This window comes from Mugil cephalus, chromosome 17 (genome assembly GCF_022458985.1).
Source record: "Mugil cephalus isolate CIBA_MC_2020 chromosome 17, CIBA_Mcephalus_1.1, whole genome shotgun sequence".
NCBI classification, from domain to species: domain Eukaryota; kingdom Metazoa; phylum Chordata; class Actinopteri; order Mugiliformes; family Mugilidae; genus Mugil; species Mugil cephalus.
The window spans coordinates 7777724-7802564 of NC_061786.1; the positions used below are offsets into that span (position 1 = coordinate 7777724).

At 45.1% G+C, this 24841-nt stretch overlaps 3 protein-coding genes across 8 annotated transcripts in view; 2 read left to right on the forward strand and 1 right to left on the reverse strand.

Annotated features, from left to right (window-relative positions):
- The window catches only part of tiam2a (TIAM Rac1 associated GEF 2a), an 84297-nt gene extending 79459 nt beyond the window's left edge, over positions 1–4838 (forward strand). For all 5 annotated transcript variants that reach the window (XM_047611016.1, XM_047611014.1, XM_047611013.1 and 2 more), the window contains 6 exons: positions 342–450; positions 684–742; positions 843–945; positions 1205–1298; positions 2351–2505; positions 2654–4838. In XM_047611016.1, coding sequence (XP_047466972.1) covers positions 342–450; positions 684–742; positions 843–945; positions 1205–1298; positions 2351–2505; positions 2654–3348 — 1215 coding nt within the window. In that variant the 3' untranslated portion in view covers positions 3349–4838. The remainder of the gene's footprint in view (positions 1–341; positions 451–683; positions 743–842; positions 946–1204; positions 1299–2350; positions 2506–2653) is intronic.
- Positions 4839–7101: 2263 nt separating this feature from the next.
- tfb1m (transcription factor B1, mitochondrial) overlaps positions 7102–24841 on the reverse strand; it is a 30687-nt gene continuing 12947 nt past the window's right edge. Inside the window, exons 7-9 of one of the 2 annotated variants that reach the window (XR_007114642.1) lie at positions 9011–9138; positions 8445–8804; positions 7946–8098 (exon numbers count right to left, since the gene is read on the reverse strand). Coding sequence is in view for 1 of the 2 variants with exons in the window: in XM_047610897.1 (XP_047466853.1) it covers positions 7819–8098; positions 9011–9138 (408 nt within the window). In the remaining variant the exon portion in view is untranslated. Of the gene's footprint in view, positions 8099–8444; positions 8805–9010; positions 9139–24841 lie in introns of both variants that reach the window. The other variant, XM_047610897.1, reaches the window with a different exon arrangement.
- LOC125023557 (claudin-20) lies at positions 18358–23257 on the forward strand. Its single transcript, XM_047610898.1, has 2 exons — positions 18358–18570; positions 19160–23257. Exon 2 carries the CDS (start codon positions 19350–19352, stop codon positions 20076–20078), a length of 729 nt encoding a protein of 242 aa, XP_047466854.1. The 5' UTR covers positions 18358–18570; positions 19160–19349; the 3' UTR covers positions 20079–23257.

Sequence of the window (24841 nt, forward strand, 5' to 3'; positions counted from 1 at the left end):
ATGTTGTTTATACCGTCCTCTGTGCCTTGCCTCAAGGGGCCGAGCACATTTACACGATGCATGGAATATTTAGCTGCTACCCATCGCAGTATGAATATTCAAAGGGAATGCTAAATAATGATGTCTAGGGTACAGTATGTTTTATTCTGTCTTAAAGACCACATTAAGACTTAAAAATCAGCTTTCAGCCCGTGTACAAACATTAGTTTGCAGTATGTCTCCAGCTTCACACGCACAATCGCTTAGTATGTATCTCACAGCGTCTTGAAGAGTCAGAAGTCTGGCTTGTTATTCTACTGCCTCTTTTAAATGGTTTCGCCGTCTCTCGTGTCCTCTCTCAGGTCACAGAGATTTCTATGGGAGAGTTTCTCATGCATTCCTCAGTGGTCTGGCTCAACCCCCTCCCATCGCTGGGCCGCATGAGAAAAGACCCTGAGATGACCGTGTTTGGTGAGTCTCCAGTGTGTTTTTATGTCACTCACGGACGCTTCCAGTTAACGGTTTCATAAGCATAAACCAAGTGTATTGGGTTTTTGCTGTAGAGTCGCACAGACTGAAGTGAATTTGAATACCCGTGCCCATAACGCTGATATGTGCTTCAAGGCTTCAAGCCGGAATCTGAAGTGCTTCCGTTGCCTTTCCCCAAGAGGCGTTCAAAAGTAAGATGTGTTCTCTCTCACCAGTGTTCAAGAAAGCGGTGATATTGGTCTACAGGGAAAACAACAAGCTGAAGAAAAAGATGGTAAGTGTTGTGTCTGATGCTCTCAGTTATTTTTCTCATGCCGCAAACAGCGTGTGTGAAACTTTTTTTCTTTTTCTCCCCCCCTCTACGTGACGACCAGACCAACCCGCGTTCGGCGCTTTCTCACGGTGATTCGGACCCCTTCAAGTTCCGCTGGCTCATCCCGCTCTCTGCGCTGCAGGTCAGGCTGGGAAATGCTGCAGGTAAGAGGCCCTCACGCTGCCACTTCATCCTCACTAAATCACTCACGAAGTACATCCACGAAGTAAATCTTTTTGTTCATTTCCCACCCCCCTCGCCAACCCGTCACACGTACACCCCCTAAGCTCATTCTACGTGCCAGCACACCCCTCTCCTGGCATTTCCATTCAGCTCCCTCCCTTCTTATCTCCTTCTGAAACCATAAACCATATTTGGACCGTGTGATTAAAAGCCTTCCCCTTTATTTCCCCGCTCTCCTAGGAACAGGCACTGAAAGCAGCTGCATCTGGGAGCTCATTCACTCCAGGTCTGAAGTGGAAGGGAGACCGGAGACGGTGTTCCAGCTGTGCAGCAGGTCAGAAATCATACCTTGAGGTGATGGAATTGCAGACGAACAATTCTGGTAGTCCAGATTTTTCCACAGACCATGTCGTTTTCCCCAAGTATCAGCTGTCTTTATATTCTGCTGGTTTGGCTGCCAACATTTATATTCTGGTTTTCATACTCAAGGTAATTATTAAATGCTGGGAGCATAGTGATGTTGTTAAAACAGAGTCCAGAAAAGGAATAGAAGCAGTCATGTTGTCAGCAAGCCAGCCGCGTTTATCCAGATTAGGCAGCCCACTGTATTTGGAAGCGAAATGAAAAAGAGCTGGCTCATGAGGTCAGTTAACTCTTGTCACACCGGGAAACTGTACAACGTAGAAAGCGGCTAAGCTCTTCTTTTACCAAGTTGTCAGTCCCTACTATCTCAGGCTCATCAATTAACATGCCAGACCTTGTTTTTACATAATTTACATATTAAAATCACAATGTCATAAGAGGTGCAGTTGTTTTAAACCCTTGGACAGCCTTTAATTTCCTTTATGCTAAAATAATTCATTCAACAAATGAGAGAGGTATCTGACTCTCAGGAAATTAAATTTAAATTTAAATGTATTTCACAAAATTTTGACCTTTTCCACTAATTACTCTTTGTTAAACAGAAGATTAACTGTTATACACTGTAAAATATCAATGTGCTACATAATCAGGTTACAGTTTTCCTATGTATATGAGTAATCTAGTATTGCTAAGCCATGTCTCTATTGTGGACTCTAAAGTAGACACATTAGGTTATTGGCTTAGGATTCCGTCCCATGGATGATTCCTGTGTCTTCTGTTGTTTAAGCATTTAACTGTGTACATGGAGACTGTGGTGAGAGTGAAGCCTGTGACCAACTTGGTAATTCTCATTACACGCTGTGAAATTGGGATCAGTCCTAATGAATTAAATCAGCCATTTCGCTGGGGACACAGCGGAACTCTCCCACCAATCCTCTTACTCTATATTTAGCTTCGGAAATGAAGTATAAAAATGTACGCTGTGCTCACGTTACTATGGTACCTCTGATGTGTCCTCCTCAGTGTGCCGGAGAGCAAGGTCAGCATCGTCAAGGTGATTCGCTCCATCCTCAGGGAGAACGTGAGGAGGACCATGAGGTGCGATGGCACGCTGGAGAGGAGCTGTAAGGAGCGCCTGGCTCCTCTGCGCAACACCCGGCCCTCCTCCGCCAAGCTGGGTGAGCTTTGAGAAGAAATCATCCTGTGCATTACATGGAGCACATACTTCACAGATGATCATATCTTATTTTTTTTGCGTCATCGTTTCAAGTGCTTTGCTCAGATAAGGGTGACTTTTCTGACTGTAATCACCACCTTTGTTACCAGGTTCCTCCAGAGCTTCCTGGCTGTGTAAGCCGCCGCTTGGAGAGCCGCCCAGCCAGGGAGGAAACGGCAAACTGGCTCCAGACTCGGATGAAGGAAGCCTAAGCAGTGGAACCTTCAGTATGTCTGGGGCTCCTCCAGCTCCCTCCTCCGACTCCCAGACCGCCCCTGTTCCGCAGAACTGGCCCCAGCCACAAGGCTCCGACTCCCAAGCCCGCCCCGCCTCTGTGAAGGAGTCGGACATTCTAAGCGATGAGGATGACGATGGTTTTAGTGAGGAGAGAACAAGGAGGGACAGCGGAGATGGCCACTCCCCAGCTAGTGCAATCGAGGTTCAGTTCCTCCAACTTAAACTGTCGGAGGACGCTGTGCCAAAGAGCTCACCGGCCCCCTGCGTCCAGCCCGAGGCGGTCGGGGACACTCCGGAGATCCAGCCCAAGCTAACGCGGGGACACGTCAGCGCTGTCCACAGGAAAGTCAACAGTTTCAGGAGGAGCCAGGGTGCACTGTTGAACATGAACCAGCAGAGCAGGTCACTGGACAGCCAGGCGGATGCAGCGTCGGCGTCTGCGGATCTCAACACGCTGCTGGAGAGAGAGTTCAGCGTCCAAAGCCTGACTTCTGTAGTGAACGAGGACTGTTTCTATGACCCGGCTGAGAGCTGTGCCACCGACTCTGAAAATGCCACCTCCTCGTAGGGGCCAGTATGTGCAGAGCAGAGCAGAATATATTATACTGTATCTGGCCCTCAAGTTAGTGGCCATGAAGGTGAGGGGGGGGGGGTCTGACTGAAGGCTCTGCCAGGGTGACTGTGAAGCTTTCTCACACCCGCCTGTAAAAGGTTAGACATAAATGATCTGATCTGATGGAGGCCTGTTGGCTGGCAGACTAGGCTTCTCCCTTAGTGAGGCGTACTGCGGTGATTTCTGTCCCAGTGATAATGACTGCAATGAATCTGCCAAGCACTGATGTGTGCCCGCGCTCCCCTCAGCTCTCAAACCTTCTGAGTGGCATATTCCGTTCAAGTTTCGCCCTCGCAGCTCGCACTGATCGGCAGTTTTTATTTGATTTTCAACCTTTTATGTGAAGGAATGAGGTGTACGTCCTTGTCCGCCAGTCCCAAACGCAGAAAGAGGGGGTGAAGTCTGCACCAGGTGTATATTTAGCCACGGGATACTGAGATGAATTAAGTTTCTCAGGCAGGCAGACAGGCTGGTGAATGGGCACAGTTTGCCAGGCAGCAGGCGTCCACATGAGATCAGCATTGAATCATATACGATTTCACAGAATAAAACACTGTCGGTCACTGCTAGTATAAATAGGAGGCACTGAGGAAAGGAAGAAAAAAAAAAAAAAAAGCTTCACAGACATATGAAGATCCACCTAAAGAGCTGCAGTGGTCAGGTCAGACTTCCCGAGAGGTGCCGTTAGCTCCCCCAGACAGGAAGGAGGCCGACTTGCATAACAAAGCCTTTCTTGCTGTATTTTGTGCACTAAAGTACACTGTTTGCCTATATATTTGAAATATTTTGTACCTGTACAGGTTTTAATGTTATTACTGCTGTTTTTATTTATTACTAGGTTTGATTACGTTATATTATCATAGCTGAGAAACCTTTTTGGGTGAAGGCTTGAACTCTTGGCTACGTATTTGATCGCCTCTTGAACAATAATAATAATAATAAAAAGTTAATACAGTTTGATGTTTATTCATTTTAAATGTAGCCTACTGGATTTGGTTGTGTTTCGCTGAAGACTGTAATTTCCAGCGTATGCATTGGAATGTACAAGCTTTTCTAAGATTGACTGATTGACTTACATCGCAATAATGTTTAAAGCCCAAATGTTTCTTTTTATGTTTATACGTATCCTGTACATACATAATCTTTTCTATCTTTGAAACATTTATGTATTCTCATACATACTTGACACTGTACAGGTGAGAAACAAGGCAGGAATTAATGCAATAAATGCAGCTGATATTTTTTTAAACCTCGTTTGCCACAGCATAAAGTACACACTGAGGTACATTTAAAAAAATAAAATAAAATAAAAAATAATGGCAAACTACATAATTTACCCTTTCAGCTCTACTTTACATGCCTTCAATGCTAGCATACCAATGAATGTGAATGCTCCGTTCTTATGGAATTGTTTTCTAAATAAAAGTTTTTATCTGTGAATGATATTTGGAGAAAAATGCTTTCTTCTTCTTCTGCTTCAAAGTGCGCCACTACAACTCCAGCATATTTTTATTGACAGGTAAAGCAGCGCTGCGAGGTATGTGTCTTATCTGGGGCTCAGTCCTTCAGACTGGAGCTGAGGGACAGCCTCTGATTAGCTGTCATAAGAAACACACAACTCTGTGGCCTGGATTTGGAAGCGAAAGGTATATCCTCAATAGAATACATAATTATCTGACAGAAGTGGGGCACGGTTGCGCGAAGGCAGGCCGGGAACCAGATTTACAGCGGCGCTTTGGATTTAAACATGGATGTGTGCAATTAACCGACTCGGGGAATTTTTTTTCCTCCTGGCTGCTTGCGTTTAGCATCTCGGCGAGCGGAATTAATTTGTTTTCTGTTCGTAATTATCTTTTCATGTATTAAAGCCAACAAACGAACACCCGATGTCTCATTCATATTACAGCGCGGCCTCGCTGCTTTCTGCTCGGCTGGAGAGATTCGGTTACATTTTGAGACGTCCGTTGTAATTTTTGCCAAAATCCAAATGAGGGCTGCGTGTAATTCATTTGAGTTGCTGAAAGCCAGCCTGTGTAACGATTGCCGTTCTAGGCCTGTGAGGAACAATTAAAGTATGTGAAAATGTTCTAAAACTAAGTGACCCATAGCACAAGACCTGAAGAGTCGTCTTTAAAAAACTTCCAAACTGCAGGATCTGGATTAGTCTGAAGCATATTAGCAAAATCCAGTTCATTAAATTAGAGCTTGTAAATTTAGAATTCTTGCTTTAACGCAGGGACAATTTATCTGAACAGCTTCATCACGTTTTCACATTACTGCATCGGGCCTCACGACGGAAAATAAATGTAAGGCCGTGTTTAGCATTCACCCCGAGGCTGCGTACGATGTGATAAAAGACACCGCCAGAGAGCCAGTGATGTTAGAATAACAGCAGTTTTGCTCTTTACTGCATTTTACAATCTGTGACAAATCACTAGGAGTGAATATGTCAAGATGGTGCCTGGTCGCAGCCACGCAACCGTCAACCGGCAACAACGCGGTCTGGTTCTGGTGGTGGTGGTGGTGAGGGGGGATTATGAAGTTAGAGAGCGATGATCCAGCAGCGGTTTAATAGCAGCGCACTAAAAAAAAAAAAAACATTAATTATGAATGATGGTGGGCTGAGGGTCATTATTATTAAGTGACTTTTTTTTTTTTTTTTTTTGCAAAAATCATAGCGTTTCCTCTGGAGCGTGGAGAGGTCCTGCAGCACCTTTACCCAGCTGAGATTTTAAATGCAGGACCTCCGTTGTAATTTCTTCTGGATATTCCAGTTTGGCTGCTTCTACCATCGCTTAACACGTAGTCCTTTTTATAAACATATTCATTTATACTCCAGTGACTTATATTAGAGTGCATTCGTCTGCAATAGTTTACCCAATAGACCACAAACGAGTGCATATATACACTTAAACGTATGATCTGGTCTAAGTAACATCAACACGAATGCCAGATCTAAAAGTTTCTCCAGCACAACATCGTCCTGTCACAAGACGCTCAACGTTATCAACTTCTCCTGTCGGTAGTTTTAATGTTATGGCTGATCGGTGTACGTAATGCGTGGTTCTTGATAGCAGGGTGTTTGACGCATGCACATATTACCTTAAGACACCATACACAGTTATTATAAGGGATACCTGGCAGTTTTGTCTGACTCACGTGTCGCTGTGGGACCGGACTCTCCATCATCACACACCTGGTCCTCACGTGACGCTGCTGGAAATAGCAACTGTGACCGTCTTCTGTGTCGCAGAGTTGGCTGTGGAAGTATAATTTTGAGGTAGAATCGTTGAAGGGAGGGTTCAGTCCGAACAGACTCCTGTCTCTGCTGCACAGGTGTATCTCATCAGTGTGTAATTACCCTCCTCCCCTCCTCTCCTCCCCACCCTGCTGTCCTCCGTCCTCCTCCTCCACCAAAGTAAAAGCTTCTCCAGACCACATCACATTTCTCTTGGGTCACCGAGCTAACCGGATAACTCACGGCACATCGCTCCTGCGTATCTGCCGCGTAGGTCCTTGATTGTGGCAGGAGATTATCGCTGACCGATCACCAAAACTGAGCAAATTCTCCCTTTGGCGAGTCAACCCCAGCAAACCATCTGCCGCGCTGGCAGGAAGCAGAACCGCCACGTTCCGCTGGTGACAATCTGTTCAAACACTCAAACACTTCATTGTTGTGAAACCTTGAATAATGACAGCACGTTGAGCTGAACTTAAAAGACACGCCATTTATAATATTTCCCAAAATACACAGTTGTCGATATTTTGGAGTTAAGTACCAAAACTTGATTCGTTTAGCAGCCAGAATTTAATTTGGCATCCTGAGGCTTCAGATGTACAATAACGGGCAAACATACAGAGCTTACATAATATCACTCAAACATTAAAACAAAAAAATGTTTTTAATAGGAGACGTCTTCCTTTAGCATGAGAGTCTTTGTGGATAAATTCACAGCACTTTCTTTGGCCCTTAAGGCTCCATCTCCCAGGTGAGTAGGTGAGTACACAGTGTAAGGAGGGGAAAATGGCCTGGATGTGGTGCTGCCATGTTGTTCTCATTCTCTAAATTGTCCTGAAAACACTCCTGATGTTTCTTTCAGCTCCCACAGGACGCGGTGTTATGCGAGATGGATATGAAGTTAAGAATTGGGACATAAAGAGATACTACTTGCTTTCTTTATCCTCTCCTACACACATGACTTTGCTGTGGGGTGTTGCATCCTAGAAAATGTTTTTTTTTTATCTCTCTGTGCCTTGTTTCCAGGATTCCATGTACACAGAATAACCTATTGCTCCCTGGGTGCAGTGAAAATGTTTAAAAATGCATGCTTATGCCAGGTGGGAACGTCAATGCTAAGAGCAGTCCGTTGTTTCCCCACGCTAACAGAAGCTATTAGTGGGCCGTTCTCCGTTCCCATGCTTGCTTCAGCAGATTTTCAGCGGACCCTGTGGCGTGACGCTTGCCGCCTCCATTAAAGCCTCTACAGGCACATTTCTTTTCCTGGCCAGGTGCTTCAGTCTGAGCTCCTCTCTGAACTCGTAGTGGAAGAGGCCGGCCTCGCGCTCGCAGAGATGAGCGTAGGAATCCGCTAGGGCCCTGAACTGGGGTATGGTGAGCTCTGTCGGGCGGAGAACGGGGTCCACGTCTGCCTTCCGCATCAACTCCTGCGTCAGCTCGTCGCGACGCGCCTCGGGGAACAGCTTTCTGCGGGGAAGAATGAGGAGATGTGATAGCGGAGATTCCTACGCTCAGGTCGCTTTGATATCTTAATGATCATGCAAGTTTAATGGCATTAGGAAGTTCAAACAGAAAGAAATTATCCCTCAGCAATTATTTCAGATCTGTGAAAGTTAATTGAAATCACACAAAGAGCTGCTCATGAATTGTTAAATCCGTTCCATTGCCAGGCTTCATAGTCGAGGAGGGCTGTCGCGCTCGATGCAAACTTCTCCGACGTAAAGAGGGCACTTGCGATTTAAAATTTTAAATACTCATTTATTTTTTTGGCTCTCGCCCTGAAAGTCTCTCACGCGGAGCGGCGGCGGCTTACTTTTGAAAACTAGACAGTCTTCTGTGCTCCTTTGCCGCAGGTATGCGAGCAGTGGCCAATTCCACGCACTCTGCGGCACAGATGGTTTTCAGGTGCCTCGCCGCCTTTGCCGCCTCCCCAATTTGGAGCTGCTGCCGCCAACCCACCGCCGTTACATAAAATACTCTGCCTCGTCTTCCTATGCCACCTCGATGACTCATAATTACGGCTCTCTTTTACACAGCCAGAGTTCCTTTGTTATCCGGGCCTACATACTCTCCCCTAACAGGCACGGGGGCGGCGGGCAAGCGTGCACACGCATGTGGCCGTGTGGGCTCGTTGCTAACGGTTTTGGAGAGAGCTCTCAAGTTCCGGGTTTGGCTGCAAAAAAAAAAAAAAAAAAAGCCTCAAAAGCCAGGCCTTCGTTTTTCTCAGAGTGGTGCCAGTGAGAAAGCAAAGCCAATCAAATGGCATTTTAATCAACCATGAGATGAAGACGCCGCTGTCAGAAAAGAAGATAAAATATGTAGAGAGAGAATGACAGATGAGGGAGAGGCAAGATTAAATAGTTGTATAATTGCGCTTACTCGAGTCCTTTAAAGCAGTACTTCCTGCGGAACTGGAAAGCGTTCCTGACGACTTTTTCCACCAGCTTGAAGGGCTGCTGGATCTGCGGCTCAACCAGAGGAGTGAAGTGAACGACTCCAACGTCCACCTACGCACACACACACAAAATAGAGGAAATCCAAACAACATGGTGAGGGGGGGGGTGGTTAGTACAGACCTTGAAACTAGATTGCAAAGAGCGGGCTCGTGGGAATGTGGTAAAAAAGAACAAAAAGTGGCACGAAAGAGCAGGCAGGTGTGATGAGAAAGGAGAGTGCGGGGAAAAAATGCCGGAGAAGAAAGCTCGCCTGACAAATGGCAGGAGGGATACAAAGCTGGGCGAAGAAAGGGAGGCAGGAGAAGGATCAAGACACTGGGATGAAAGAAAAGGGGGGAGGCAGAAAATAAGATGACGCAGCATGGATGGCTGGCGAACCGGCTCCAGTTGCCACAGTAACACCTGTGCGATGGACCATAGAAACTGAGCTCCTCTCTGTCGCTGCATCACTGCTGAGTTTCTCAATCCCTTCAAGCCTGACTCATTGTAGGGTGCATGTCTTCATCTAACCATCTCCGTCTATCCGGCTCAACCGCTTCCACCCAGTGTGAAGCCAGTGTAGAATAAACACATATGGCTCCAGAGATGGGTGCGTTAGGCAGCCACAGACCTCACTTCCTGCTTTACGGCAGACACCGGAGCTAATTCTCACACCCTTCATCTGCTGTCAAATACCTCAGAGAAAAAGAAAATAGAATTACTCTTATCATGCTTGTATGCGTCTCTCAATCCGTCATGACCTTTTGGATAGGTCATCACATCATCCTCTTAATGTATTAGACATTTGCGTGGCTTGTCACAATCAGCATGTACAGGTTGAGCTGAGGACGGGAATGTGTTCGGCGAGGTCACGGTGACCTTGGAAACCAATATCTGAAATGTTTCCTCCTGAGCCCGAGTGGAGATTTGTGCCAAATATGAAGAAATTCCCCCTCGACCTTCCTGAGATGTAGCATTCACAAGAATGGGACAGTCGGACAGAATGAAAACAGAAGCCTGTACATGGAAAGAAAGGCAAGGAAGTGTAACCCCACCCCGCTAACACCGTGGCTCTGTGAGGCTCAGCTCAGTGAGAGCACTCTGAAAGATGATAAGAACGAATGTAGCCTTTGAAGGTCATCTTGGTAGAAATAGTCTATTGTTATAAGGTGAACCAGTGCGGTCGTTCCAAACTTATCTGTCGGATACACGTCCACGACTAATTACGTAATCGCATAAAAGTCCAGCGCCCCTTAGAGACCGCCCATGACGTCCTAAAAATAATATGACATGTTTACACACGGATACTTGTTCAGTTTGGGATAGAGGTCAACACCTTGTGCTGTTCATCAAGGTTTTTTTTGTTGTTGTTTTTTTTTTTTTAGTTATTCCTAAGCCATTTTTGTGTGTGTCTGTGTCAGTCTGCTGGGGACGGCTGCTGTCATCAAGGAGTGTCATAGCTATGGGATGGGGGTGTCTGGTCTGGTCTAGGTGGGGGGTACATGTCTAAGTAACATCCACGTGAATGAATGTGACGTGAATTACTTCTCCTGTCAGTGGTTTTAATGTTGTGGCTGATAGGTGAATATTCACCTATTACAACAGTATATTACTGTAAACAACAGTATATTACTGTAAACTAAATAAGGTTGTAGTTATAGTATATAAACTGTCTAGTTTATAGTGAGTTTCATTAACCTAGTTCACTTATTATTATTCATTTGCAATGTAATTTTTGTCTGGAAGAAGAAAAAAGAAAAACAAATTTCAGACTGAAGAAGCTACTTAGTGAAAAATGTTGCTCTTGTTACAGCTTTTTAGTTATTTATCTGACACACCAGCACCTGGATGTCTGAGAACCTTCCCAGACAAATATAGTTTTTATTCCGTCAAATTAGCTGAGCTTTCTGCACAGTCTTCGCACACGCCCTCTATTTGTGTACCACTAACCCTGTTCAGGAATCTGAACTGAACTGCACAGTGAGGGCTGCTGGTGGGAATCTCGGCTCCGGTTCCACACTGGCAGTCGCCTCCCGACCGTCCCCGTGCCAGCTCTAAGTTGACATGACACGCTGTTGAAGTAATCGTGCCAGACTCGGCAGAGCGTGGCTCCCTCGCTCTCAGATCTTTAACTTTCAAACGCATATACATCCGCACGTTCTCACTTCATCGCTTGTTCCCCTGTAAACAGTCTTCTTTTTATCATCTGCATGTCATGACAGACTCAGAGAAACCGAAATACATTATAGGGACTATTTCTGAATCTCTCCATCTTTGCTTTTGCAGCACAAAGACCGCCATCATCTTTCAAGGGTGTCTCACATTTAGTCCTGCAAGTTATTGCCTAAGGGGTTACTGCACAATCAGGATGATATTCCACTGTGTGTGGACCAATGACAGAGCCTGACAGTGGGCAGCAGAGCAGGGCAGTCTCCTGTCTATGTTCCCACAGTTGATAATAGCGTTACTTCCCCAGTGAGGGACCACTGAGAGGAACTGTTCAGTGATTGGCTGAGCAGACTGACAATGAGGCTCTGTGGAGACACATCTGCAGTGTAAGTCATAATAATAATACATTTCATTGCCCTTAAGAGCTTTTTGACTTCGAGCGCTTTTAAAAATAGTGGTCTACAGAATAGCTCACATGACTACGTGAAAGGAAAATGTCTAATCAGAAAGTGCAATAGCTGTTTTTCCTTTAAACACAGGCTGTACAAGTAAAAGCCGAGAAGAAGGGAAACAAAAGACACCGGGGATGTGAACAGAGATACGGTAAAAGCTGAAGGGGAACAAAACATGCAGGTGCATCATTGGCAATGTTACACCGCTTGTTAATTTAAAGTTTAAAGCCAAGACAACCATGCAAATACCCCAAAGACAACCCCCCCCCCCCCCCACTCAAGCTACGCAGAGGTAAAACAAAAGGACATCTAATTCTGCTCAACAGCCCTCCTGTAGCGGCTACATGCCCTGTGGAGCTCCTCGTGCATCCTTGCAGCTTGTATTTCTGGGTAGTGTGACTCACTCTCATTTACAGCTGCCTTTTGCGGTCCCGGGCTAGGGGCTGGCGTCGATAATTGGAGGAGGAGAAACTAAAATGGTCCGGGGGGGGGGAGCAAAAGATGTCGATTAGATTCCCCTCTTCCTTAAAACAACACAGGTAGCGTTTGAGAGGAAGCCCTTGTAAAGCGCAGCACTATCTCTGATCACATCTATAGTATAGTCCAGAGAGGGCTGGCTGCTGCTGAGCTCCTTGCCGCAGTGGCGTTTAATGGGATGGCAGTTGTGAAAACTGTTTGTCTCGACAGCCCTGAAGGCTATGTGCTATAAAAGTAGAGAAGGCTTTAAACTCTTGGGTTCAGCATTAGATGGTTCAATAAAGCGGAAGCAACAAAGGACAATGTGACGCGCATGTGCTGCCCAGCTGTTAATATCAGCTCCGATTCATTTTTAATGTTGATGCTTGATGATTTACTTGTGATGAATAAGTCTATTACTCAGGCTTTCAGTTTGTATGACGCATTTAAAACACAGAGGCCGTGTGGTAGGTGCCGTCGATGGTATCGAGCGCTGCGGCAGCATCATTTGACTCGCGTTATGAGAATCAATTCGTCCACCTGTCACATCAACGCTTCGGTCCGGATTTCATATTTCAGTGTATCAGTGTGATACGAGATCACAGCACCATCTGTTAGGAAGAAGCAATAAAAAAAGGAATGCCTTTAATTTCACTCTCTGCTGGAATAATTAGGCCATTTATATTCCGCACTTCATGATTTAAGAGAGGGGCATGGGGAGAAGTCGATATTGGGACTATACAGGCAGCAACATTTCAGCCGTCAGCTTGTCCAAGTCACTTTGCTGCTATGATTTATGTATGGCCTTGCTACATGGCTTCACTAGGTATCACCGCGGTAATATATCCGGCTCCCTGCCATTAATTCTCCCCCTGATAACCTCAACATGCAAGGAAACTCCATCTTAAATCACATGCCATCACCGGGGCCCCTTTACCGAGGTGCTATGAACATGGCCCCCAAGACCTTCCCGGCAAAACCCCCCAAAATAATTTGCATCTACAGGGAGATCCTGAACTTGAGAAGCACGCTGACTTATTGACCATATCCGTCACCCTGCTGCAGCCTCCTATCGCTTACCCTCTCCCCCTCGTTTTTTTTTTACGACGGTTGCTGTTGAGATCATGCACAAAAAGCAGAGACCGGAAATCCTCGGACATGAATTGTTATGCAAGGATCCGTCCTCAAGTTGAAAACAAATTCCTCAAACATCTGTTGATAGTACACATGTTAAGCTTTCTCACAATCAGGACGACGGTCCCTTGCCAAATCCAACTGGCACAAGTCAAGAATCCCACCCCAGTTCCAGAGAAAGAGAAACAGCTTAAATAAATTAGGATGCTGAAACCATTACATGCTTATTTTGTGACCTAGACTCAATTCAATTCAGAACCCGAGACTAGTAGCAGACCATTTGGATTTCATTATGGGATGTGTTTGAACCGATACAGAGAAAGAAATGTCCTCACAAACAATCAGATACTTGTACAACCAATGAGATCAATTTAGTTCCAAACAGAGAGACCAACTTAGCGCCACAAAAATGTTGTGAATGGGGGAAGTTTGGCTGGGTTCCAGACTAGTGCAGTTTTGTTTTGTTACGCCGAACATACACGAGACAATTTTGGGCAAAATGTTCTATCTTGGTGTCATCGACAACAACATGTCAAGTTTCTCAGTCGTCCACCAAAACAACTGAAAGTAAGTATCTGGTTCTAACAGACTCCAGTCATGCTCAGTTTCTGATGGGCAACACTCACAATTGGTTCTATTTGAACCAAAACCTCTCACCAGTCTTTTATAACTAAAGAAGCTACTCGCAGTTGTCATGTTGCTGTTGTTTCAGCTTGTTTTATGGATAGGATATAATTAGTTTCTTTCTTTTTCCAAGTTTAGTTTGGCTATTATATGTACGAAAAATCTTGCAGCTTGCCACCTTTCCCCAAATGCCAAGACAGATGAAGGATAGAGTTGTCCCATCTGGGACGCAACCAATATTTGCGAGAGCAACAGCAGCTCCTTTAATATTATTTTGTCCCTCTTTACACGCTCCTTGAGCAGTTTTCTCTTTGTTATCTTGTCAGTTTTGCCACAACTCTCGGTTCTTGGTAATGTCACTGTTGTGCAAAATTTGCTTTAGTTACTGCTGATTGTCTTCACTGTGTGACATGTACATCTGATGCCTCTGAATTATTTTGGTGCGCTTAGCTCAGTGATATCTTTCAATAATGAGATGTTTCTGATGCTTTGTGAGCTCTTTTATTTTTTTGGAAGGAAGATGATGAAAACTCCAGCAAGAACAGATGAGATTTATTTGGGGTTAAACTTGTATCGACTTTAAGTGAATTAAGTGTGTACCAACTGTACTGTACACCCCCATACTCACACAGTCTCTGAACAAATTCACAATTCAAAAAAGCCTGGTCACACGTAAGTTCTCTTTTTTTAGTTACCTTTTTTCCTCAGACTTGACACATCAGATTTCATCACAAACTGTAATTTTTCAAATAAACATACATAAATTATGATTTACCTTTCTTTCTTACAGAACCCTCCCATTATAACAGAGGCTTTTTACTGTGTTGTATATCAAGAATCTGATTGACCAGCAAAGGGAGCTTGTATTCCCATGAAGAGTGACAGCTTCTGTCTATAATGCTATACTGAGGATTCCCCTGGTAGTGGGTCTGAAAAGGGCAAAATGTGAGTGATCTCTATCTAAAAGTCACACGTCTGCTTCTGTCCACAGTTCCAGACCTTTTCTGACCCACTTGAGCAAAAATAGTCAAACATCCATATTAACACACTTGTGCATTATCATAATTCACGTGTTTGACCTTCCGAAAGCTCAGCAGGAAACTCTGTTACTCTATCTTTGCCCCGTGGTTCCTCTGGCTCCCCTTTCCCCATTTCCACCCCCGATGTGTCTGTCTTGGCGAGTTCTTGCCCAATGGCGTGTAAGCAGTAATTTGTCATGTCCCTCTAAGCGTAACCAAGACGAGATGGCAGGGGGCCCTGGGGCACCAGCCACTGCCCTACCTGAACCACCAACGCTTGTGCTTACATAATGGCAGGTTCTGGGAAAGAGCAGGGGGATGGAAGAAAGCTATATACAGCCGGGGAATACGAAGGAGAAAAGCTCACATGGATCTTACATCCAAAAGGGGGGGAGAGCTGCATTAATCATGACAATACCTTGTGAAGACAACTTCCATTACATCACTGGAAGGAGACAGCCTCTCAGAGAGGAGAAGGCAGCAGTCAATGCCACAGAATATACCAGGCTAATATCGCTTGAGGGCTTTAAGGAGGAAGGGCTTTGGCTTCCTGTGCAAGCAGTCCAGCATACTTCCCAGCACACAAGACATTCAAGTCTGCAGCCCCGCTGCTTGACGAGATCAGCTCCTTGGAGAGACGTTTGCGTCACAGAAAAGCTTGAACTTTGCCCAGAAATGAGAAACTTACTGTAATAAACGAGAACATCATGGGGACAATAAAGGCTTAAATGCCATTCAGGATTGCGCACTTGGGAGTCACGTCTTAACGGACTGAGCTAAAGAGACTCTTTAGTCGCAGCCAGTGCCGGTAATTTTGCGACATGTCACAAGTGTTTTGCCAGAGACAGGTTTGCACATATTATGTATAAAGAAAACTGGGCCCGGGCCCCCGCCACACAACAAGATCGCGTTGACAGCGGCCATCACATGACACCTTGCATTTGAACTGTGAACAAACGGCCCGTGCAAGACGATGAGCACGAAACACCAATCACACAAGGGAGGACATAAAAGGGGGAAAATGCTAATTGAACGATAAAAGCCCCTCGCGTGGGCAAAAGGGGGAGCGTGGCCGGTCCAGTTACGCCTCGCAGCTATGCTGCAGAAGGGCTGGAGAGCTCTGCTGCGAGGTGATAAAATAAAGGGGACCACGCTTATAATAGCCTGCAATATCTTCACACATCACGGAGTCACACATCTGCACTCTACGGATGTATGTTAACAGTATTTTGCTTTTCACCCCTTCCCACATTTTTTTTCTCCTCCTTACATCCATGCCCTCTAAAAAAAATCTATTTATTTATTTATCTTACTGCGCGCAGAACAACACCAGCATCAGCACTTAAGATCTCATCGGTTACAAGGAGACAGGTCGCAGAGGCTACAGTGTAGTGTGCCTGCAGAAGACTGTATAAAAAAATAAAAAATAAATCCTATCTTGCTGCAGCGGTATCCCATACGGAATCCTGAGAATGTGGTGCTGAAAGATCGACACCATCCTCACGCAGGAGGTAATGTGGTGTGCGCCGTCCCCGCGAGCTGGCCGAATCTAATTTTAAGAAAAAGGTCTCTTAGGGGCAGTTTAAAGGGAAAACCGTTGAGGGTGGAGAAAGCTCCGGGTGGAAATTAAACAAACAGATCAATAGCTAAACAAATCAATTGCTACCCAACCTATCTATACGTAATGACTACACATCGCCGTGGCCAATACCTGGCCCTCATACTGTAGTTGGAAGGGGGGGGTGGAATAATTTCCCACAGCTGGCTGTTTTTGTTGATTTGCCCATGCAGCAAAATAACAGCAGCGCCCATCTGCGTTTACAAGGATATCAGGTCTATTAGTCCTGCCTGATTTTTTTTTCACCCCCTCTCTCATTTTGTCCTCTTTGTCATTCATGAATCAAGGCCGTCCTAGCCACTCCCTGCATTGTTGTGTGTCCTCTACAGAGCGGAGAGGAAAGACAGGCGAAGACAGGGGAGCAGCTGTGTGAGTTTTACCCTCCCGCTGACGCCCGATGTAGATGGCGCTCCAGGGGCGGTCAGTTTTGGCATGGCGGGGTACACATGCTCCTCTGGCCTCTGGACCAGCACATAAACAAACAGGGCCACCTCACACGCAAAATCTGACCACCTCATCTGCCCGTGATGATAGCAGCTACGTCTTCTGCGTTAATTAGATTACCCTTCCAGTTGTGAAGGGAGGCTATGATTGGAAATCTTATCTAGACTTTGTATCTTTGCCGTTTCTTATCTTGTGACAGCAGCAGGTTTGCATTATGATTAGTGAGCAGCTCAGTACAAGAATCCTAATTTTGTTAGTTAACATTACAGAGGAAGAATATTTGTCTCCACCAGAATAAAGTCTGTAGTGCTAGTAATCTCACTCTGTATGGACAATTAGAGGTTTGCACTACAAATACCATACTGGAACCCTTCATATTATAGTATGTGAAAAATGCATTTTTTTTCCAAATTAATTCTTAGCATATTTTTGACCCAAAAAAAAAAAAAAAAAGCCAAAGACTATTCACAATGCTTTCACATAATTCCACCAGCTCTCTGTGGAGAGAGAGTACATTATTAATAAGCTATTGAACATAAAACTGAGATAAAAATCAGACACAGCTGTTACATGCTGATGTGTTGGGAGATTAATTTCACTAAAAAATGTTCACAGAGAAGGCTGTAGATAATTTTATTTAGTAGAAGAATCCAAGTAATATTTTCACCCAAATCTGATATAATAATCCTGTTTGTTGTCGTCTTGTTTTCAGAAATCTGATACATTATAAATTCAAAGAAGTTTTTTTTATGAAAAATTTGTATGCATCAAGAACACACTGCTAAAAATTATGTTATATCAATTAAAGATTCTTCTTATTGTTAATTTTTTCCTCCAAATCCCACGATAATAATCGTAATTCTGCAAAAAAATGCAAACTTTTTTCTGATGTCAGTGCATCCATATTTTGATGAAATCTGTAGCATTGTTTGCAAAATGCTAGCTATCGAGTTAACCTAGCCTCACATCTAACTAAACCGCTTTTTTCCCCACTGATGCTTTGACCATTTGTGGTAAAATCATGTCGATTTTATCAAACAAATGATGCAACACCGACCGGCAAAAAAAACAAGTGTTTTAAAAGTAGCGCAGAGTTGAGTATTTCTGAAATGGTTGAAATAAATAGAGGAGCAGTTAATCGCTGTCTGTGTCGACAGGAGAAGGTGACAGAAGTACAGTAGCTGCACCGTGAGGATCGAGCCGAGCTTGAAGTTGTGAGGCAGACTGCTGTTCTCCGCACACACACACACACACACACACACACACACACACATAAACCAGAGAGAGAGAGAGAGGGGGAAGAGAGAGAGAGGGAGAGCGAGGGAGAGTGGAGCTGTGGAGAGGAGGAGAAGGAGAGAGAGAGAGACGGCACTACGGTCATTTCTCCCAGGCTCCGTCCGAGCCTGTGTGGTCTCTCATGCGCTGTTGCTAAGGAAATGGATGGCTTGAATGGCTCGGCGGTCCGGGCTGAATTGTCCTCCTCGCCCCCTCACCGCCAGGCTGCCGTCTCTCCCTCTGTGACCGTGTGTGTTTACAGGAATCACTGCGAACAACGTGACGCGTCAGGGGCAGCTCTGCACCAGCCGGGGTAAGGGATTTTTTTCTTTTCTTTTTTTTTTTTTTTTTTAAATTCTCACTCATTTATAAAGCGACAGCAAACAACTACACTGAGATTATTTAAGGATCTGAAATGTTTAGATGAGGCTAGAAAGTCTCAAGATATAATGTTAATAATACAAATGTATACAAGTTTCATTTTAAATTACAACTAACCATAAGATACCGTTATTTTAATGTTGAATAGCAAGGCTCAGCACTGAATTCAAAGTGCTAGAATACACTGTTAATGAGTGGGCTGTGGACACTGCAGCTTTAAGTCCACATAGCTATTGAGCATTGCAAATACCACAAACTCATTTCTCCCTCTCCAGTAACAGCTCTATGGGGCTCTGTAAAGGCAGAGGCAGCATGTAGAAAATGCACACACGCACAACAACCCCCCGTGTTTTGCTTACCTATGGTCGGGGCAGAGCCAGCTCGCCGCTGCTCGTGCTTCTCGTCCGTCCTTTGTTTCCAGCCAGAAAAAGTCTGGGCTGGTGTGAGTTGAATGAGATGAGAGAGAAGAAGGGAGCGCGAGGAGACCCACTCAGTTTCTCATTACTGTCTCTCTCCTCCAGTCCAGCGGAGCTGCAGCGGAGGAGCTGAGGAACTGGGGATTTGACTGGCAGCTGGTACGACACCGAGGGTGGGGAGCGAGGCGGCTGGGCAGTGGGGTCGACGAGCCTGGCTGGCGCTGGGTGAATGCAGCCTGGAGAGGACAACGGCTGAGGCGGCAGCAGCAGCAGCAGCATCGACTTAACAAGGAGCATGGCATCCACAGGCATGCAGATATTTGGATTTGTCCTGGCGCTGTTGGGCATCATGGGAGCCATGGTGGCCACGCTGCTGCCCAACTGGAAAGTCAGCGCAGACGTGGGCTCCAACATCATCACGGCGATCTCCCAGATGCAAGGACTGTGGATGGACTGCACCTGGTACAGCACAGGCATGTTCAGCTGCACGCTCAAGTATTCGGTGCTTTCGCTGCCTGCGTACCTGCAGACTGCTCGCACCACCATGGTGTTGTGCTGCGTGCTGGCCGCCATGGGCCTCTGCCTTGCATCCTTGGGACTAAAATGCACGCGCTGGGGAGGCGGACGCCGCTCGAAGCGGCACGCCGCGATCGCCAGCGGCGGCTGCTTTGTGGCGGCGGGATTTCTGTGTCTGGTGCCCGCTTCCTGGTTTACCAACGAGGTCATCACCAACTTCCTGGACTCCAGCGTGCCCGAGAGCAATAAGTTTGAGCCGGGGGGCGCCGTGTACGTGGCCTTTGTTTCGGCAGGCTTCCTTTTAATGGGGGGGTCCATCTTCTGTATGACCTGCTCGGGGAAGAGGCATGGCCCCCAAGACCTGGTCCTACTCCCTCCCCCTGATAAACTGCTGCTCCAGCAGCAGCAGCAACAGCTGCTCCAGCAGCAGCAGGAGCTCCAGCACCAGTACTGCTCTCTTTCACCATTAGACAATAAGACTGGCTACAGCCTGCAGGACTATGTGTAATAAAGCAGCGATGTGTACGCTACAGCTAAAAGGAGACGAGCCTGAGGGGAAACCATCACAGCTTAGGCTACACACTAGGCTCTACTCCAGATGGAGGTGGAGAGAAAAAAAATGAGAAAGGAGGGCAACAACTTCGAATTAATTTCCCTTTCTCCTCTATCTTGCTCTTCTTCCTTCTTTCTGTTTTGCAAGCACAAGCAGTGGAGGTATTCCCTGAGCACCGCCTCGGAACAAACGGTGTGAACGTGTAAGGAGCCGGGGTAAGGTGCTGCAGGATCGAAGGGAGCCGCTAACCAAATGCAGACATCCTTCATCAGTAAATCACCGAGAGTTCCCCGGGGAATGGATTAAGCAAATAAGGAAGCCTTCCGTGTAGATTTTTTTTTTTTGTTCCTCGCCAAAGGTTTGAATTGAAAGAGAAAAAGCAATCATTTAGCTGCTATTTACAATCGTTCGGTACCTTCCCATTTGTCAAATTAGGCAATATGATGCCCGAGAATAGTAAGTAAAAACCCTTTCATAGCAAGCCATTGCAGTTTTTCGTATTCCACTAGAATGCAACGTGGACCTGCCAGAAATAAAAGGTCATATTTTTGTTAGCTACTAGAATGATGTTGATATTTTGCCTCTAAAGCATGCTGTGTGGAGCCTGTCTGTGTATTAATACAGCGGAATGCCTGGTAGAGGACTGAGCCGTAGCCACACAATGCCTGTGCCTGAAAAGCTGTAGAAACATTACCCTGCTGTAAGTGTTCAAAGAGGACTGTCAGGAGGAGTAGACCGTGGGCTGCTGGGCTGGATTGAAGAAGGAAAATGGAGACAAACAGTTGCCTACGTCTTTCTCTCTGCAGGTGGGAATATGAGAGAGATGGAGAGAAATTGACAGGAGAGCGTTCAGTGTGTGAACGGAGCGGACTGTCTGCTAGGGTGATTTCATATTACCATCCAAACAATGGCAATCTGCTTTGTAAGTAGCAGCTACCCATCCCGAGCCTCGCCAGACACGCACGCCCACACATACTCACGCTCCATGTAAACACTCAAGACACGCCGGCTTTTTGCATGTGCTCCGCTTTTCACTCCTGTCATCCTCCTCCACACTGCCATGGAAACGGAATTCAGCAATCACATGTGCTTATTGTCTGGGGGTATGTGCTTGTCAGTCAGGGAAGATGTTTGGACCAGGAGGATGATTGGGTGGGGGGTAGGTGGGGAGGAGGGCATCCTTTACTCTCGCTATGAGCTTTAATCGGAGCCTCTGCTCACAGTACTTTTCACCAATCCCCTTTATTAGCCCGTGACGTGAGGCGACATTCCTGCTCGGAGTTCTTGGTCGGAAAATGCTCCTCTTTGGCTGAATCGATGTTTAATGGTGCAGTGGCAGGGAGGCAAAAAACAAAGAAAAAGGGAGATGCTTCTTGAGTCACGGTCGACTGGTTAGCGGTGTGTGTGGCAGGCTGCTAAAAAAGGTTTGAGTCATTCTCCATATGTGACTTGTTTTCTAAGTGCGTCAGCAGTGCGCATATGTTACCAGCCTGCACCTGCAGAAGCTCTCACTGTCTTAAATTGCACCCACTTGGCCGTGTAACCATTCCTCTTTTACCTACCAGTCATTCTATCTCTCCATTTTTTTCTTTTCACTCAACCCGCTTGTCCCGCTTGTGCCACGTGTCACATGAACTGACAAGAGAACGCTGATGCATGTTGAAGGCATGTCCTCGCCGCTCACACATAAACAAAAACTCCCCCTCACTCATATGTCAGCAGATATGCTTTCACAGCTCCCCAGCGTGTCGACTCTTCTGAGGGAAAGATATGAGAGGGATATCGTTTTTATGTTTTCATGAGACAGGCCTTGGCAGTGATGTATAGGGCTGCACATTCTCTCCTTCTCTCTCGTAAACATGCGGCTTCCTGGGGGAGAGCAGATGGCTGAGCCCAGCTCGCCACCTGCAGGCTGCTGCCGGCACGCCACGGGCACCTCCGTGGGCATCGCTGCCGGTCCGGGCAGCCTGGCGAGGGCCGGCTTTCCACCCCGCCCTCGACTTGGCCCTCGCGCCCACGCTTTAGCCGACAGTACCGTCCTCCTGACAACAGCTCACTCTCCAGGCACCATAACCAATGCAATAAACAGAGTAAAGAATGTGCCATGTCATCTACTAATACTGACACGCTATGTGTTTCGAGAATGTGCCAAATCGTCTCATGATGACACGTTTTAATAATAATAATAATAATAATATCTGGAGTTCTTTCTGTTTATTTTTTTAACGCGTCGTTTGTACATGAATTATACATTAGCGGATGTTTTATGGATTTGTGATTTGTTCTGCCAGACTAAGTCTCAAGTCAGCTGGATGCTTGTGTACAGTCCAGTGCAGCTTTCGAGGGTTATTTTAAATCCTCTTTATTCCTTTATTTCCCAAAGCACAGCAAGACTTCACTGAGTGTTTGGCAAGAAAGACACGACTGTGGTATTATATGAATGAAAAAACAAAACAATGGAGAAAAAAAAAGCGTGATTGTTTTAGGAATTCTGCATCACTGTAGGTCTGTGACAACTGTACACAAGTATCCAGGATTTTATGATGTTTGTTTTTAAACTGTGAGATCAGGATTCCTTCAGATTGTTTCAATAAGATACAATACCATGTCCATGCCATATCTTCTTTATAAGAAGACTACTCAGTGCACCTTTACCTGTGTTACTTTATTTCACAGCAGACTGGTTCAAGTGGCTGAGCAATGCAAGCTCTCTGGACCAGTGCGAATACATCACACAACTGGCACTCTGGAAGTAAATAAATAAAAGGCAAAAAAAAAAAGGGGATCGATTTCTGTCTGATAGGATTCAGCTGGGGAACAGGAGCTAGAAATTTCTCTTTTTTTGTGGCTGTGCAGCTTGATCATCAGCACGCAACTTTCATTAGCTTATAAATGGCCAGAGTGCAAAGTGACTAGGTCCTAAAATTCTAAAGAGTTACAACTCTTCTGCGTATACTGTACCGAGACGTTAATTTTTGATAACCGCAGCTTATTTTTGTGAATGCTTTAGCACTTCTTACTTTGCCAGAGCATATTTGTGATGATGAACAGTTCACAAGTTCTGATACAGTTGTCTCAATGTGCTTGTGCGAGTAGTTCTATTTTTTACCAATTAAAACTATTTTGTGAAAGCAGCGTGCCTACTGTATGTTGTGTGCTTTTATGTGTGCGGCCGGTGAGGATGGAGATGGCATTCATCTTCCTGCCAAATGTACAGATTGCCGGATGGTACAGGCTGTTCTGAGTGCAGGCAGGCAGACTGCTCGTATGCAGGAACACAGCGCTATGAGCCCCAACTAAAATAGGCTTCTACAAAGCACTACCATGTGCACATGGGTTTGGTTTCTTTTAATACCACTCCCAACCTCTTCCAGTTATTCCTTAGTGAGATGATAGCATAAGCCAATACATGAGTGAAATAATAACAACACCCCTGGGAGTATAAGGGAATGGGAGTTATCGGAGTTGGCTTACACAAAGTAATGGGATTACTGACAACATGAAACCAGCCGCGCCGATATGGACCGGCACGGAAAAGAACAGCCTTTGAAAATCATTAATGAGGACCACAAAACAGATAACAAGTACAGTAAGAGGGTCTCTACGAGATGAGACGACTCTCTCAAAAATAGACAACCGCCGCAATATGTCACAAAACATGAGATTAATGAACTGGTGATAAATTAAATTTAAAAAAAATGCAGCACAAATAAAAAGTGCCAAATTTAGATTCAGTTCCTCCCTAAATGATCAGAGAGAAGCGGTGACATGACTGGATGATTGCTTCTCAATGGTGACAATTCACTACTTTTCCTTGACTTGATTGTGTTGTGTTAACAAATTGAAATAGCTTCTCTGTCAGGCTGTTGGTTGCACATAAAATTACTTGCATAACATGCTAAGCAGATTTATTAATAATGAGGTAAATAATAGTGATGAGTTTAAGGACCTATTTTTAAGAGTACTAATACAGTTGTATTTCCAGATGCAGTCAGCACAAGCCACTGAAGTTAAATGATGCTCAACACCGTGCATGCCAATTAATGGCGGAATACTCTAACGCAGTAATACAGCCTTTCCTAATTAGGTCTACACTGCATGAATCTTGACTTTTGTGATGAATGCGATCATTAGGTGAAAGTTTGAAAACCTTTCTTTATTCATGGATTCCATAATTAAATGTGCTATGAGGAGAAAATGTCTGCATGAACATTTAATGGTAGAAGTTTAGTATAAAGAAGAGGAAGGTTATGAAGGTTAGGAATTAAACAAATGATTAATTGACTTCTCAGACAGAATCCAATGTAATTAATTTGGAAAAAAAATGCTTTAAAATGAACTGAACATTAATAATAATATAATATATGACAAATATCCTCAAAAACCAATATGGTTTACATCTTTGAGGCGAAAAACAAGATAAATAATAAAAGTTTGTGTCAAGCTTGCAATTCTGTAAACAGTACTTTGAATTTTTCGCTTTCATATAAAGCTAAATTAAACCATAGAAAGAACGGCTTCTGTTAAGATCTTCCTACACAGTATGTTCTTCAGCTGGAATATGTGTCATATATGCTATACTCTTCACATGGAGCACTTATTAAATTACTTTGAATCTGGGCTCTCATTACAGCCGACTGGAGCCTGGTCGACGGAAAGACAGTTAGAATATGCTTTCTTGAAACAAACATGGATTATTCAAGGCTCCCTCTCATTCT